The sequence below is a fragment of the Notolepis coatsorum genome, assembly GCF_963971535.1.
Source record: "Notolepis coatsorum genome assembly, chromosome: 14".
NCBI lineage: Eukaryota > Metazoa > Chordata > Actinopteri > Aulopiformes > Paralepididae > Notolepis > Notolepis coatsorum.
This window is the reverse complement of record NC_140178.1, coordinates 96,752,436-96,768,640: the sequence shown is the minus strand read 5'-3', so window position 1 is coordinate 96,768,640 and position 16,205 is coordinate 96,752,436. Positions and strand designations below refer to the sequence as shown.

At 41.5% G+C, this 16,205-nt stretch overlaps 1 protein-coding gene across 1 annotated transcript in view; it reads right to left on the bottom strand.

Moving 5' to 3' along the window:
* Nucleotides 1-15,466, bottom strand: part of LOC311241231 (carbonic anhydrase-related protein 10-like) — a 436,426-nt gene extending 420,960 nt beyond the window's left edge. Inside the window, exons 1-2 of the mRNA XM_084329987.1 lie at nt 15,252-15,466; nt 13,986-14,060 (exon numbers count right to left, since the gene is read on the bottom strand). Of these exons, the coding sequence (XP_084186113.1) occupies nt 13,986-14,060; nt 15,252-15,312 (136 nt within the window). The 5' untranslated portion in view covers nt 15,313-15,466. The remainder of the gene's footprint in view (nt 1-13,985; nt 14,061-15,251) is intronic.
* Nucleotides 15,467-16,205: the final 739 nt, after the last annotated feature.

The following is a 16,205-nucleotide window of genomic DNA, read 5'->3' as shown; positions in this document are numbered from 1 at the left end:
GACAAGTTTTGGAACAGCTTCCTACTCCACTACCTACCGTCTCTACAGAGACAATTTGACAGAAGGAACAGTCGTCATGATTATCGACCAGTCACTACCCAGAGCTATGTGGCCGGCTGGCCGCGTAAGCAAAGTGATCACCGGTGCCGATGGAAAGGTCCGAGCAGCTGAAGTGCTCGTCCAAGGGCGGACCTACACCCGACCCGTGGCGAGGCTAATAGAACTGCCAAGGCTCCCCGATACTATCGATGACGACCATGACCCCATGACTTTGTGAGTTGACTGACCTTACAGCGGACATTGAGTAGTGGACAGTGCGGTTAATCTGTCTCTGCTTAGCTAATTAGGTGGGACTAATTAGGGGGCGGCTGTTGTGAAGGATCAGATTAAACCGAATATATATATTTATTTATGGATATATATTGAATAGTATTTGTATATCGTTTGATATCCCTTGTATATTCCTTGTACATATACACGGAATATCCCTTTAGTCTATAGCCCATAATAGTTCATTCTCTTATTGGACAAGGAACTGGCGCCAGGAGACAAGCCCCTTGGAGCCAAGTTCAATGGTACCGACGAGACATGTCTCTACTAGCCCCGGCTCTGCGCAGGAATACGGCTACCGAAAGGAGAGTGGCACTATTTGTTCACCGTGCATATAAATATGGCGCAAGTAAATGTAGAAGTCCTCTTATCCCTTAGTCCTTTACCCTTCTACCCAACTAAGTAACAGAACGTGAAGCCTCACCCCACGATACCGCGTGCGGTGTAGTATGACCTGTTTGGCCTTAGAATAGCATTGAGACCTCGTGCGAATTAATAGCTGAATTGTCAGAGTTTGGCACCGTATTTCTATTAAGTAATAATAGTCTATTATGTATGGTGCATCGTGCGGTTAGAGTTCTAAAGTGAGCAGCATCCCCGTCGCTTCCTCGTGTTATCTAGAGTCTTAACCAGGTTGGGCAGACCACACGTGGTGCTCTCATCCGAGGAGTTCTAGGCGAGGACCGAGTGGACCTGTACATTGGATTACCTACCCGACGACTGCTGAGCCCTATGCGGCATGGAATATATATTTGCTTTGGTACTTTGATTTGTGGAGCGGATAATCGCCAACACCGGTGAGTGTTGGATTTACCCCGAGAGGAGTCAAGGTGAGACGGCGCTCAGACCAGACTGAGGTCGCCTCGCTTCTTCTTCACTGTGGAGCTACAGCTACAGCTACAGCCTACAAGAGAGCCAAGGTGTATTCATCTGTGGATCAAGATTCTACTGCACTGTCTTCTGTACCTGAAGTCTCCCTAGACATCGTTGACCAGACGGGATACTGCCGACGGCTCTCCTACCCCCCCTACCGGCTTACAACCGGGAGGACCCCTACAGTATATCCAGCTATAATCATTAAGTGTGCCATCGTTATAATTCCCTAAGAGCCAGGTTGTATACTTGCTTCCTGCGTAACCAGAGATTGGACATTCAGTGTTGATTTGCCTACGAGTACTCATTTGCCTTACAAGTGCATTCAAATCATAAATGTAATAGTAACTATTATATGTACCTTTTGCTATATATTAAATATTTGATTATTACCTTTGTGTGGACCCGATTTCATTGTGGGAAAGTGTTCATCATATTTAGATATCGTGTACTGTATGGCCAGTAGTTAAAGTACATAAAGCGGTAGTGGTTTAATGATACCATACTTATCAATACAGTCAGGGAATTGTACCCCTCAGTTACAGCCTATGTTTTTAAAGCCTATGTTTTTACCCTGTAACACTTTGAGATTTGGTTCCAAATGTAAAGTGCACTACAAATTAAATGTATTATCATTATATTTATTATTATTATTATTATTTTATTATTATTATTATTATTATTATTATTATTATTATTATTATTATTATTATTATTATTATTATTATTATTATTATTATTATTATTATTATTATTATTATTATTATTTATTATTATTATTATTATTATTATTATTATTATTATTATTATTATTATTATTATTATTATTATTATTATTATTATTATTATTATTATTATTATTATTATTATTATTATTATTATACAGTAGAAACATGTTCATTCTTGCCAGTAGAGAAAAATCTATGACATCATCAATCATTTTTACCCAATTTTCCCAAATGTATAGGCTACTATACAGTAGAACAGTGGTTCTCAAACTGTGGTACGCATACCACTAGTGGTACTTGGTGGTACTGCTGGTGGTACTTGCAACATTTTAATAAAAAAATAAAATAAAATGATATATACAGTATATATATATATATATATATATATTTTTTTTTTTGTGCAGTCAGGCCACTGAACTTAGAAGCAGGCCATGCCAGTGTTTCTAGTTGTGGTGGCGCCATAGTTAGATAACCTAAGTGGGGAACAACCATGAGATCAATGTGACAGAGAGTAATGCAGTCTAAACAGTTATAAATCTTTTATTGAACTTCAGCCCTGATCATAACCATTTTTATTTTTAGATTTTTTTTGTAATGTCAGATAAAAAATGAAATACTCCCAATTTTCTGAAAAGAGTTGTTGTTAAATCTGACATTACAAAAAATCCATCAAAATCTGTGTTGTTGCTAATCATTGACACATGCCTAGCCTGTAATAATCCCCCCCAGAAAAATTTACTTTGCATTTGATATATTGAAAATATTAAACTTTTTGTGTTTAATTTTTTTTTACAATAATTTGTGATGCACACAAACTGGCATTTAAAGGGTTACAATTCGAACATGTATTGAATATGTGTTGTGTGTGTGTGTGTGCGCGCGTGCGTGTGTGTGTGTGTGTGTGTGTGTGTGTGTGTGTGTGTGTTAGTGATGTGCATCTCCATCACTGAGGCCGATGCGATGCGCATCTCGATACGGTGCCAACGATACGATACATTAACGATACATTTGAAGCACCGGGCGATGCGATACGATTCACCCCCTGTTGAGATACGATACGATTCGATACAATTTTATTCAACATAATACGATTCGGGGCGATACGATGCGATTCAACACGATGCAAAATAATGATACAATTGTATGGTATGACAGAGGATTTGGTTGTATTCCTTATATGCAGCTTATATTATTATTAAAAATAAAATAATCTACTGTAAGACAATTTATATAAAAACTATTGGGTGCCATAAGAAGACTTTTGCATAGTACTGTGTTTTCTATCCATTTTAGCTAAAAACACACAAACACACAATGTATACACACTACTGTGAGACAATAATAATCACACACAAAGGGATAATGGCTTATAGCAGACTGTTGAGATCAGAGGTTCTGTGTAGGATTGTTAGTAACTGTCTAACTGTATGGCTGTTTACACTAGTAACTGTTTACCTGCATATATAACTGTCTCCACCAGTGACTGTCTAGTTGCATATATATCTGTTCCCACTAGAGGGCGCTCTAGGCGGAGCCACCCAGGTACACCAACTTGTGGCGAGTATAAAAGCAAAGGTATACTCCCACTTCGTTCTCTCCCCCCATGCCGCTCAGAGAGAGGAGACCTGTATGTTACTGCTGCTTTCCATGTGAATAAAAAGGAACAACGCCAGTTAAGGCTCAAGATAGAAACCATGCCTCTTGACCACATTATTGTCGCCCTATAGTCAAATTCTGTTAACACAGACTTAATGATTTTATAATATTTCAGATAATGAAATTAAATGTTTATCATCAACTATCCAATTAGTATTTATATTGTAACGTTTGGCCACTTTAAATCATTGAACAGAGAGAGAGAGAGAGAGAGAGAGAGAGAGAGAGAGAGAGAGAGAGAGAGAGAGAGTTATTACACGTTATGTCTGCATCATGAATTAAAAATAAGCACATGATAAAATTCAATTAAATCATATCCATCAATATTAATAGGAGCGTGATTAGATAAAAGCAGGTGTATAAAACAGTGTATAAAAACAGGTGTAAAAACAGGTGTAAAAACAGGTGTGTGGGTCAGAGGTCAAGGTCCCCCGCACTATATTACGCTGTTGTACAGTCTGATGGCTGTGGGGACAAAGGACCTCCTGTGCCGCTCAGTCCGTGAGTGCAGGGAGATGAGCCGTCCGCTGCGACTGCTGCTCTGCCCCACCAGGGTGTGGTGGAGAGGGTGGTTGGTATTGCCCATGATGGCCAGCAGCTTGCTCTGCGTGCGGCTCTCCACCACGGTCCCCAGTGGGTCCAGTCTCCTCCCCACCACTGAGCCAGCCTTCTTGACCAGCTTATCCAGCCGCCTGGCATCCCTGGCCGTGGTATTACCACCCCAACAGACAGCGGCATAGAGGAGCACACTTGACACCACTGCCTGATAGAACATGAACAACATTTCCCCACACACATTAAAAGACCTGAGCCTCCTAAGGAAGAACAGCCGGCTCTGTCCTTTCTTGTAGAGCGCTTCCGCGTTTGCAGCCCAGGCCAGCTTATCGTCTAGGTGCACACCTAAATATTTGTATGTCTGCACCGTCACAATGTTGTTTCCCCGTATGCTGACTGGTTGAGCGTTCTGATGCTCCGTAGCTGAGCAGGATTGCATTTTGTCAACACAGTTGGAACCTGGAGGAAGCGATATAAGGAAACGAATTGCCAATAAATGTGAAGTTATCTTTGAACCTGTTGTCAAGCGTCTTCAATATACCCCCCCCCCCCCTCCTCACTAATGGAACTGGTGTTGCAGAGTCACGTTAGTTAGTTAGTTAGTTAGTTAGTTAGTTAGTTAGTTAGTTAGTTAGTTAGTTAGTTAGTTAGTTAGTTAGTTAGTTAGTTAGTTAGTTAGACACTGTAGTTTAGCGTTAGCTGAACGGCTAACTGTCGTTAGCCAGAGGCTACTAGCGTTAGCCAGGTGATCAATTCTATTCATGTCTCCTCCTCGACTTCCACTGTTTGTTGTTGATAACTGTGACGCGGCTCTCGCCTTCTGTAGTAGCGAAGCAATAGTGTCTGCTGTGTGCAGTCACAGTGCACTGCTGACAGAAGTGGATGAGAGGAAATTATATGAATGCATCGGTTTTGACCGATGCAAAGACGCTACAACAAGATGCATCGCGAGTTCAGCCTGAATTGTAGCCGATGCGGACTTATTCCACCGGTGCACTCGCATCGTGAACGTTTATGCCGGCGCACCGATGCAAGTCGATGAATCGTCACATCACTAGTGTGTGTGTGTGTGTGTGTGTGTGTGTGTGTGTGTGTGTGTGTGTGTGTGTGTGTGTGTGTGTGTGTGTGTGTGTGTGTGTGTGTGTGTGTGTGAGAGTGTGCGAGAGAGAGAGAGAGAGAGAGAGAGAGAGAGAGAGAGAGAGAGAGAGAGAGAATTAAGTACATTTGCTGAAATACAGTTGTTCTTCATTTTCTCACTTGCTATGTGAGAATGTTAGTTATTATGTTCTCAATGCCCCTTGCATTGTATGAGTTGTGTGGAAGAGTTTGCTAGTTCTAGTGCTACCCCTTTGTACATTGTGGCTGTGTCTGACAAAAGTTAACAATAGATGATGGTATTAGGAATACATTTGTCTCCTGCGTGAACTGTGCATAGCTGAATAGCTCCGTTCTCAGGTGGTAATTGGTGTAAAAAGTTTGAGAACCACTGCAGTAGAAGAACTGGATTGGATGGTGTATTTCTTCATCAGCTGAGATCACACAGATCATAATCCCATCATCAGACATCCCATTAACTAGAGCAGCACGTAGGAGAGAGCTGGCTGCAGTTATCCCAACTGCACTTCAACCCAACAGTCAAAACATGTCATCCAATTAAAGCAGCCAAATATTTAGAAAGCCAAATATTAAAGTTTTGTTTTAGTCTAAATTAAAATGAAAAGTGAAAAGGACAACCCAATGGAAGGCCAATTTGTGTTTTTTGAGTTTTGCCAAACAGTACATTATTTGTGTGTTGGATTTGAGTGGAGGACAGTGGCCAACTCGAGTGCCAAGAAAACAAAACTTTTGAATTAGTCGTCCAATTAACTCTAGCATTTTTCATGTTGCCGCCATCTCTAATGGAGATGAGGCCGGGTTGAGAAAACCAGAAGAACCTTGTTGACTCCCATGTCATGAAGGCTGCCGATTTAATTCAAAAGCAGCTATTCTAGCGTCAAAATCATAAACATTTGAATATGACTCATGCAGCTGACATTTTGTTAGGTGCCATTATTTCCTCGTTATGAAGGCATTTCAATGAGCCGATGACTCATTCACTTCTGTACATTTCAAAACATGACAGCTTAAACAGGTAAAAAAAATAAAAGGGAATCTGTTATGACATTAGCGTATCTTGTCTGTGTTTTCATAACACATTTTTTATATGAAAGTGAATGGGCACTAAAATGGTGCCAATATTAAATGGTGCCTGAGTAATTGGTTATATATGTGTGTGAATAAGGCTAATTGGTGATATATGTGTGTGAATAAGGCTAATTGGTTATATATTTCTGTGAATAAGGTAAATTGGTGATATATTTGTGTGAATAAGGATAATTGGTGCTATATGTGTGTGTGAATAAGGCTAATTGGTGATATATTTGTGTGAATAAGGTAAATTGGTGATATATTTGTGTGAATAAGGTAAATTGGTGATATATGTGTGCCAATCAGGCTAATTGGTTATATATTTGTTTTGTCATACTGGGTCTGTTTGATGTCAGTTGATACAGAGCTAGGATGCAAATAACCATGTTTATCCATTAACATAGTTACCATTATTCCAATCCGTTACTTTGTCTGAATACCATGGACATTGAAAATATGTCTTATTCCTTTAAAGTTTAGGATTCAAAATCAGCGGCACATCGCTAGGTCCTACAGCAGCTAACATCTGCTGCATCTAGCTTTTTCTAACTTACAGAGGTGTCTGTGTGCGTGTGCGTGTGTGTGTGCGTGTGCGTGTGTGTGTGTGTGTGTGTGCGTGTGCGTGTGAACTCACAGATGATAAACTGACTGGTTCCTGGCTAACATATGCTACTGTCACCGGGAATAAATGGGTTCTCCTATCATCTAAGGAATAAATGTGGGGGGAGGGGGGAGAGATAATGAGAGAAAGAGGGGGAGAGAGAGAGAGAGAGAGAGAGAGAGAGAGAGAGAGAGAGAGAGAGAGAGAGAGAGAGAGAGAGAGAGAGAGAGAGAGAGAGAGAGAGGGGCAGGGAGGGGCAGTTACGCTGGGGGATTCCCTGTGGATCACTTGATGGACAGGTTGTTTCAGGATAAGGTAAGATATAAAAGAGAGGGATTATGGGAGAGAGAAACAGAGAGATGATGAGAGAGTGAATGAGTGATAGGAGAGGAGAGGAGAGGAGAAGAGAGGAGGAGGAGACGCAGGGAGGAAAACGAACCTTGAACCCAAGCCGATGAGAGGAGGCAAGGGAGCAAAACAGCAAAGGGACGGGAGAGGAGAGGGCAGCAGAGATGAGAGAGACGAGAGAGGAGTAGAGAGGAGAGGAGGAAGAGATGAGGAGGATATTGGAGAGGAGGAGGAAGAGGCGGAGCAGGAGAAGAGAGAAGCTGAGAGGACAGCAGAGATGAGAGAGGAGAGGAGAGGAGAGAGGAGCGAGAAAGAGGCAGAGAGAGCGAGGATGATGATGGTAATGGATGCGAGGTGGATGATAGACACTTCTTGTTTAAGCAGAAGCACTGAACAGATGTGTGAGAGAAGCACTGTTGTCTCTTTTGCTGTTGTTGCTAGGCGACTATTGAAAATGTATTAGAAGTGCAGCGCTGTTTTGCAAGCAGGCTTCATGACAGCAGTGTGGACGTTCTGTATAGCTGTGTAACCCGACACTCTGGGACCAGAAGTAAAAACAACGATCTAGGATTAAACTGGTCTCAAATCAGCACTCCTAATATACTTCCCTTACAAAAAAGATATTGTGGTATTTCCATAATTTATTGGTCACTATGGTGATGGTTATGACCACAAAATGATGGAAATACCATCAATGTCATGGTTTATATTTGATCATGCGGTACAATGGTATTATTCAAACTAGATCCACCACGGTTCACCGTCTGGTAAGGGCCGGCACACATTCAAATCAAATCAAATCAAATCAAATCAAATGTATTTGTAAGGCCCGACAACACACGTTAATTCATAAATTAATGCAACACTCCCATACCCCACGCGATGGTACGGAAAAACTCCCTAAAAACTTAGCAATAGGAAAAAAGCACCAGTTGGTAAGCATGTACATATATGTGTAATGAAACACAAATAAGTACATGCAATAGCAACTGGGGTACATACTGTAAGAACATTGAAGGACAATGAAGCAGCACCGAGCTGATATTGAGGGTCGTGGTTAGTGTTCCACGTCGCCGTGTTGCCGTGAGTTTACAGAGTTTAAGAGTGGAAGGAATGAGTGAAAAGGACATTTTCCATGAGTTCTGGTAATTCCTTCCATTGTTAAAGTCTTTTAATTAACTGTCATGTGACCTACCCTTTATAATGATGTGTCAGTCATTTGCTTTTAGACCTGAGGAAGTTCCTTTGGGATTGAAAAGTCTGTTCAAAGTACTTCTCTTCTCTTCTCTTCTCTTTTCTCTTCTCTTCTCTTCTCTTCTCTTCTCTTCTCTTCTCTTCTCTTCTCTTCTCTTCTCTTCTCTTCTCTTCTCTTCTCTTCTCTTCTCTTCTAATCTCTTCTCTTCTCTTCTCTCGTCTCGTCTCGTCTCGTCTCGTCTCGTCTCGTCTCGTCTCGTCTCCTCTCCTCTCCTCTCCTCTCCTCTCCTCTCCTCTCCTCTCCTCTCCTCTCCTCTCCTCTCCTCTCCTCTCCTCTCCTCTCCTCTCCTCTCCTCTCCTCTTCTCTCATGTCCTAATGGCATGCAGACACTACACAACTTTAAAATGCATCAGTGCACACAACACAGCGTTCTGTCTTGTACTCGGGAATGTTGAAGTCGCTGTGGCTTCACAATACATGACAGATCTTTCACCAGGAGGTATCCCTGACAAGTCTGTCAAGTGGTCTCCAAAACTACATTTTGTCACGAAAATACACGCGGGAAGTGACACAGGTTTTGTTCAGAGTAATACACTGGAGAAAGCACAAGGCACGGTTTTAGCTTATCTTTTGCTCTGAGAGAATGAGCTGTCGTTCTTTCCACCCCACTGTGTGGTCTCTGTGACGTCAGTCTCTCTCTCTCTCTCTCTCTGTCAGTCTCTCTCTTTCTCTGTCATTCTCTCTCTGTCAGTCTCTCTCTTTCTCTGTCATTCTCTCTGTGTCAGTCTCTCTCTTTCTCTGTCATTCTGTGTCAGTCTCTCTTTCTCTGTCAGTCTCTCTCTTTCTCTGTCATTCTCTCTGTGTCAGTCTCTCTCTTTCTCTGTCATTCTGTCAGTCTCTCTCTTTCTCTGTCATTCTGTGTCAGTCTCTCTCTTTCTGTCATTATGTCAGTATCTGTCTTTCTCTGTCAGTCTCTCTCTTTCTCTGTCAGTCTCTCTCTTTCTCTGTCATTCTCTCTGTGTCAGTCTCTCTCTTTCTCTGTCATTCTGTCAGTCTCTCTCTTTCTCTGTCATTCTATCTGTCAGTCTCTCTCTTTCTCTGTCATTCTATCTGTCAGTCTCTCTCTTTCTCTGTCATTCTCTCTGAGTCAGTCTCTCTCTTTCTCTGTCATTCTCTCTGAGTCAGTCTCTCTCTTTATCTGTCATTCTCTCTGTGTCAGTGTCTCTGTGTCAGTATCTCTCTTTCTCTGTCAGTCTCTCTCTTTCTCTGTCAGTCTCTCTCTTTCTCTGTCATTCTCTCTGTGTCAGTATCTCTCTTTCTCTGTCATTCTATCTGTCAGTCTCTCTCTTTCTCTGTCATTCTATCTGTCAGTCTCTCTCTTTCTCTGTCATTCTCTCTGAGTCAGTCTCTCTCTTTATCTGTCATACTCTCTGTGTCAGTGTCTCTGTGTCAGTATCTCTCTTTCTCTGTCAGTCTCTCTCTTTATCTGTCATTCTCTGTCAGTCTACTCATATTCTCATTGTGGATATTCAGAATATGAAACTCCTGTTGCCAAATTGAATACAGCTTTGAAGTTTGTAAAAAGCTGTATCACTGGTAATGGGCTTTATAGTATCTCCCAGACCTCCACCCATCAACCACACTCTGGTCATCTCTCTCTCTCTCTCTCTCTCTCTCTCTCTCTCTCTCTCTCTCTCTCTCTCTCTCTCTCTCTCTCTCTCTCTCTCCAGATGTAGTCTGCTTGATATCCGTGGGGCGTCTGTGATACATCACTGAGGCTTTCTGATTCACACATAGCAATCGAGCAAATGCTGATTTGCCTCATCTGGGAATTTTTGTCAGCGATCTCCAAAAACCCAGGGTATCTCCGGGGTATTAAAAAGTCTTAAAAAGTATTAAATTGATAATTCTCAATATGAAGCCTTAAAAGGGATTAAAAGTTTTAAATTGAATTTGCACAGGTTCTAACTTTTTCAGGGGGGCAGCCTGGCTGTCGGGAGATTAAATTATATGAAAATGTTTTTGTATTCAAGTCGTTGTCTTTTGCTGGGCTACCGGGAGCTTGGTTGGAACGCGCAATAATTAAAATTAGCGCACAAGTGCAGCCTCCCGTTCAGTGTTTCTATGTGTTGATTTTTTTGCTAGTATGGTTGTGAAATTGGTATTAAATTGTATTCTAAGTGTTAGTAAAAAGGTCTTAAACGTCTTAAATTGAACTTGTTGAAACCTGCAGATACCCTAAAACTATCAGCGAGTGGAGAATCAGGGCTATAATCTTGGCAAGACTGCTTTCTGTATTAGTGCAGCGGAATGATAGAATCTATTACAACGTGACCTAGAAGAACTAAGCACTCGTTTCTTTTGGACGTTTTAGATGTTTAATCAATAAGCGTCCACCATCAACATGTAGTTGTTTCTGCTAATTGCTCTTGCTTATGAACTGTATTATTAATAATAATTTTCTGACTATGTATTTATGATTGATCTATTGTTCAGGGTTCTTACACCTTTTCCAAAGCAAAATTCAAGCACTTTTCAAGCTTTTTCAATGTGCCTTTTCAAGCTTTTCCAGCATTTTACACGGGTGTGGTAAATTAAATATATCACTAGCTTGTTAACGTAAAAAAAAAAAAAAAAAAGCTTGCTAACGTTAGCTCACTAATGTTACTGGGATTAAAGTAATCTTTCGCCGTCGACTAAAGACTCACTTCTTCAACCATTATCTGAATTTAAAAAAAAAAAAAAAAAAAAAAAAAAAATCTAACCCTAACTAACCATACTGTCATGCACTTGTCCTAATAAACTAACCTACACTGTAGCACTCAACACTTTGATGAACATTGTTACTCAGCTGATAGAGTTGTGCTCTTCCTGATGGCTTGTCGTACAGAACTTGTAAGTCGCTTTGGATAAAAGCGTCAGCTAAATGACTAAATGTAAATGTAAATGTAAAGCAAGCTTTCAGGAGGGGCGGGGGTGCCGTGGCGAGGCTCGAGAGAGGACTCCTCTTCATTTTGCGTGAAAGGCGAAAGCAATTAGGCGCTCTCCTAATTTTATTTGTTTATCTAAAAACCTAACTATTAAGTCAGATAGCGATTTATTATGAAAGTATACAGTGCAATTACAATTTCAATAACTTTCCAGCACTTTATACACATTCAAGCAAGAAAAAAGGAAATATAGCAAAGGTAACCCGCATACCACATCAGTGCTCGTCTGTGGTTTTATCAGCAACCAAACATGTGCCGAATGAAGCACAAGAGGGCATCGATGGGGCAATCCGATTGGTTCATGCACTGGGATGGGGGGGAAGACGAGGATTGTGGTTCATGGAGTTCATGTACAGTAAATCTTATACTTTCTGTCGTGCAGTCCCTGTGAACCGAGGTCCTGTTGTGGTGAATCTACATTTATATGGCACTCCTTCGAGTCTTCCAACCACTCAGAGCACTTTGCAGCTCATGCCTCACGTTCACCCATTCACTCACACCCACACACCAAGGGCGAAGGCAGCCGTGCTCATCGGAAGCGGTTAGGAGTTAAGTGTCTCTTGCCCAAGGAAGAAGTCAGAGCCGCTGCTGCCGCGTTCTATAGCAGAAATACTAGGAACCATGCATTTACATTTAGTCATTTAGCTGACGCTTTCATCCAAATCGACTTACAAGTTCTGTACGACAAGTCATCAGGAAGGGCACAACTCTATCAGCTGTTCATCAAAGTGTTGAGTGCTACAGTGTAGGTTAGTATACTATACTACAGACGGTTAACCTTTCACTACCACACTACAGACGGTTAACCTTTCACTACCACACTACAGACGGTTAACCTTTCACTACCACTACAGACGGTTAACCTTTCACTACCACACTACAGACGGTTAACCTTTCACTACCACTACAGACGGTTAACCTTTCACTACCACAGTACAGACGGTTAACCTTTCACTACCACACTACAGACGGTTAACCTTTTTTACTAAATTACTTACTCAGTTACAAATTATAAAAGTAACTAGTTACTTCAGAAAGTAACTGTTGCGTTACTTTCAAGTTTTTTTTTTTTTTACATAAACAACATACACAAATCTAAACTATTTTAATGTTGCTGTGGGACAAAGTGAGACTAGCCTCCAATCAAATGCCATGTATGGAGATATTATAATTACTATGTTTATATAGTGGATCATACAAATACAAACACAATAGATGTTTTGGAACTTTTGATATGTATTGCCCCTCAACAGGCCACAACTGGGCAACATTAAATTATGCTTGTTAAGCACTATACCAAAAATAAATAACAAATATATACTGATTGATTGAACATTTTAATTAACAGATTGCAGAATGGGTACAATACAGTACGGCTCAATACACACAATTGTTAAGGGGATGCAGATCAGAGAAAGACTTTCGTCTTGTTTACATCAGGGTCCCCCATTTTCAATTCATGACATTTATGACATACACAACATACAGATATAAGAATCTAATCGAATCATCTAAACTAATCTAATCATGACATTTAAGACATGCATGACATACAGATATATATATCTCTGCGCACCAGACTGTGCTATTAAACCAGGAAGTGCAGCACTGTTGATAAGGCTGTCAGCAGTAGAGCCACTACTACTTGCCCTGCGCTGCAACACAACAAGAGTGAACAAAAAACGCTCATGGACCCGCGGTCTCACGCTGACTGAGTCGGTGTTGTGGCTGTGTGTCAGACTCTGGAGGCACCCGCCCACCTCTACCTCTGATTGGCTTACCACCATGACATTTTACTCAACCTCAGCCAATCGTCAGCATGTTTGTGCTTGGCTCGCGCACTGCCCACTAAACAAGGAAGGACAGAAAATGCCTCTCAGCGCAGAGATCTGTCTGATGAAAGAAACAGGTTCATTCATAGTAACGCGCCGCATTTTTTTGCAGTAACGGTAAAGGCGTTATTAAGATTGGAAGAGTAATCCGTTAGATTACTCGTTACTGGAAAAACGAACGCTGTTAGTAACGCTGTTACTTATAGCGCCGTTATTCCCATCACTGCACACTACAGACGGTTAACATTTCACTACCACACTACAGAAGGTTAACCGTCTGTAGTGTGGTAGTGAAAGGGTTAACCGTGCACCAGCTATGGCCGTGAGAAAAAGAAGGTATTCATTGTGTTCAGGTGAATAAAGTCTCCTTGACATTTATTGTGAGCGAAGTGCACCCGACTGTGATTGTGTGTAAGCCCACCATTAGGGAGTTTGTTGACAATGATGATAGTGATGATCAGGGCATGGCACCATCAACCAGCCACAGCAGTTGTAGGACTCGGAATGTAATGGGTTGATCAATTTCTATGGATGTAATAATGTTAACATCATGCTTCTAATGAAGTCTCATGGTACACGCATTATAAAGTGTGTTTGCGCCACTAAAGGTGAAAGGTCACCAATACACCACAGCTCGTAAACTCTTGTCTGTGAGGAACAAGCAACTGTTTACATTAGAGGCTGTGTTACCTGGGACGAAGCTTCCCTGGACAACATCCTTGTACGCCCACCAACCATCATGTAGCTTGGATGCAATATGCTGAGCTGTGGGGAGAGAGAGAGAGAGAGAGAGAGAGAGAGAGAGAGAGAGAGAGAGAGAGAGAGAGAGAGAGAGAGAGAGAGAGAGAGAGTGAGAGAGAGAGAGAGAGACAGACAGACAGACAGACAGACAGACAGACAGACAGACAGACAGACAGACAGACAGACAGACAGACAGACAGACAGACAGACAGACAGACAGACAGACAGACAGACAGACAGAGGGAAAGGGAAAAATATTGAGAGAGAGAGATTGAGAGAGATTGAGAGAGGGAGAAAGATTGAGAGAGAGTGAGAGATTGAGAAAGAAACAAAGAGAGAGAAAGATTGAGAGAGATATCGAGAATGAAAGAAAGATTAAGAGAGAGAAAGGTGGAGATTGGGAGAGAGATTGAGAGAGGGAGAAAGATTTAGGGAGAGAGCAAGAGAGAGATTGAGAGAGGGAGAAAGATTGAGAGAGAGAGATGGGAGAGAGATTGAGAGAGAGAGAGATGACTGTTGAGTGAGCCTATTAGTCATCCCAAGCCAACTGTTCCCAGAGTAGTAAATGTGTGATGATGTTGGAATGGAATAGTGAGCCATCACTCAGTTATTCTTATATTGTGTGAGCTCTAATCTAACTGATGTATTAAAATATTGAAAGCATTTGCCATAGTATACTGACAGAAATGGCAATAGCCTACTGCGGGCTATAACAGTAACATTCTGAATGTGCAGTACAGAAGGAGTTATTCACGTGGTGGCCTCATTCCGTGTGTGTGTGTGACGTGTGTGCGTGTGTGGTGTGTGTGTGCGCGCGTGCGTGTTTGTGTCTGCGTGTGCAGGGAAGGGGAGGGCGGGGAAGAATAAACCACTTAAATTAATCTTAAACGCTAATATTTCATATTATCATGACTACAAATCGCCTGAAAGTAATATCATAATACTGACTCATAATCAATTGGATGGTACAGGATTACAGACCCATTGTGATGCCGCAAAACCACGATGGTTTGAATTGTAATACTCGGGAATCTCGTCTGTAAAGATAGATGTCCATTGGTTGCAACTATTAAAATGTTGAAGAAACGATTAAAATACTAATATGTTAATTTATGATACATTCTTCCTAAATAAATAACAGATATAATAAACAACATTTTACTACGGATTTCATCCTCCACTTCACAAAGCCAATCTTCGTTTTGGTAGTTTTACCTGATGACGTCCAGATGAAATATGCTTGAAAAACCAGATATATATCCCAAACGATATGCATTCTTCGTTCATTTCTTGGTACTTTTTTTGCTAAAGCTTGTATGAAATGACAATTCTTGTAAAGTCGCACTTGACACGGCCAAACTTTGAGCGGACATTATTTTCTTCTCATCATCAGCAACGATTCTTCCTCCTTGCGAGAGATCTGTCACAGCAACATCATCATCATCATCATCATCGTCATCATCATTATCCTGGATGCTCCTTTGGGGTTATGATGAGGCACGACGAACGACTATTCAACAACAAATTACATTTATCCAGAAATCCATGTGTGTGGCATTTGTTCCTGGTTTCAGATCAACTGTCTGCACGACAGACTGATATTCGCAACACGCACACAACTTTACTCACGACGCAAAAGCGCTCAGTGCCTGCGCGCCGCGGTTACGCACAGTCTAGACCAGGGTGGGCGCTTGGCTGAAAACAAATAATGAACTTCAGAATCGTATTGCAGTGTTTAATATAACACGAATCTATGTCAACAATACTAACAACAACCAGGGGTGCAGTCGTAATATGGGCGGAGGCCAAACGGTATCCTATTATTATGCAAAGTCTAGGCATTTATCACCTAGACTTTGCATAATAATAGGATGCGCGCACTTCGAAGCCCAAACGCCGTTTGACCTATTATATTGGCTTGTAATCTTTATGATTGTATCATGATTGTATGTGTAACGGTTGTGACAACGTCACCTCAAACTTCGATGCCCCGGTCTCCCACGTCGCAGGCAACAACACAGACCGCTATACCAAGAGGTGAATTCACTTCTAAGTGCTGCGGGTCTATGCGTCTTTTGAGGATGTGAGAGTGAGTTTAACCCATAGCACCGCTACTCACCCCAGCCCTTCTTGACTGCGCTTCACGATACCATCCGTTACATATGTATT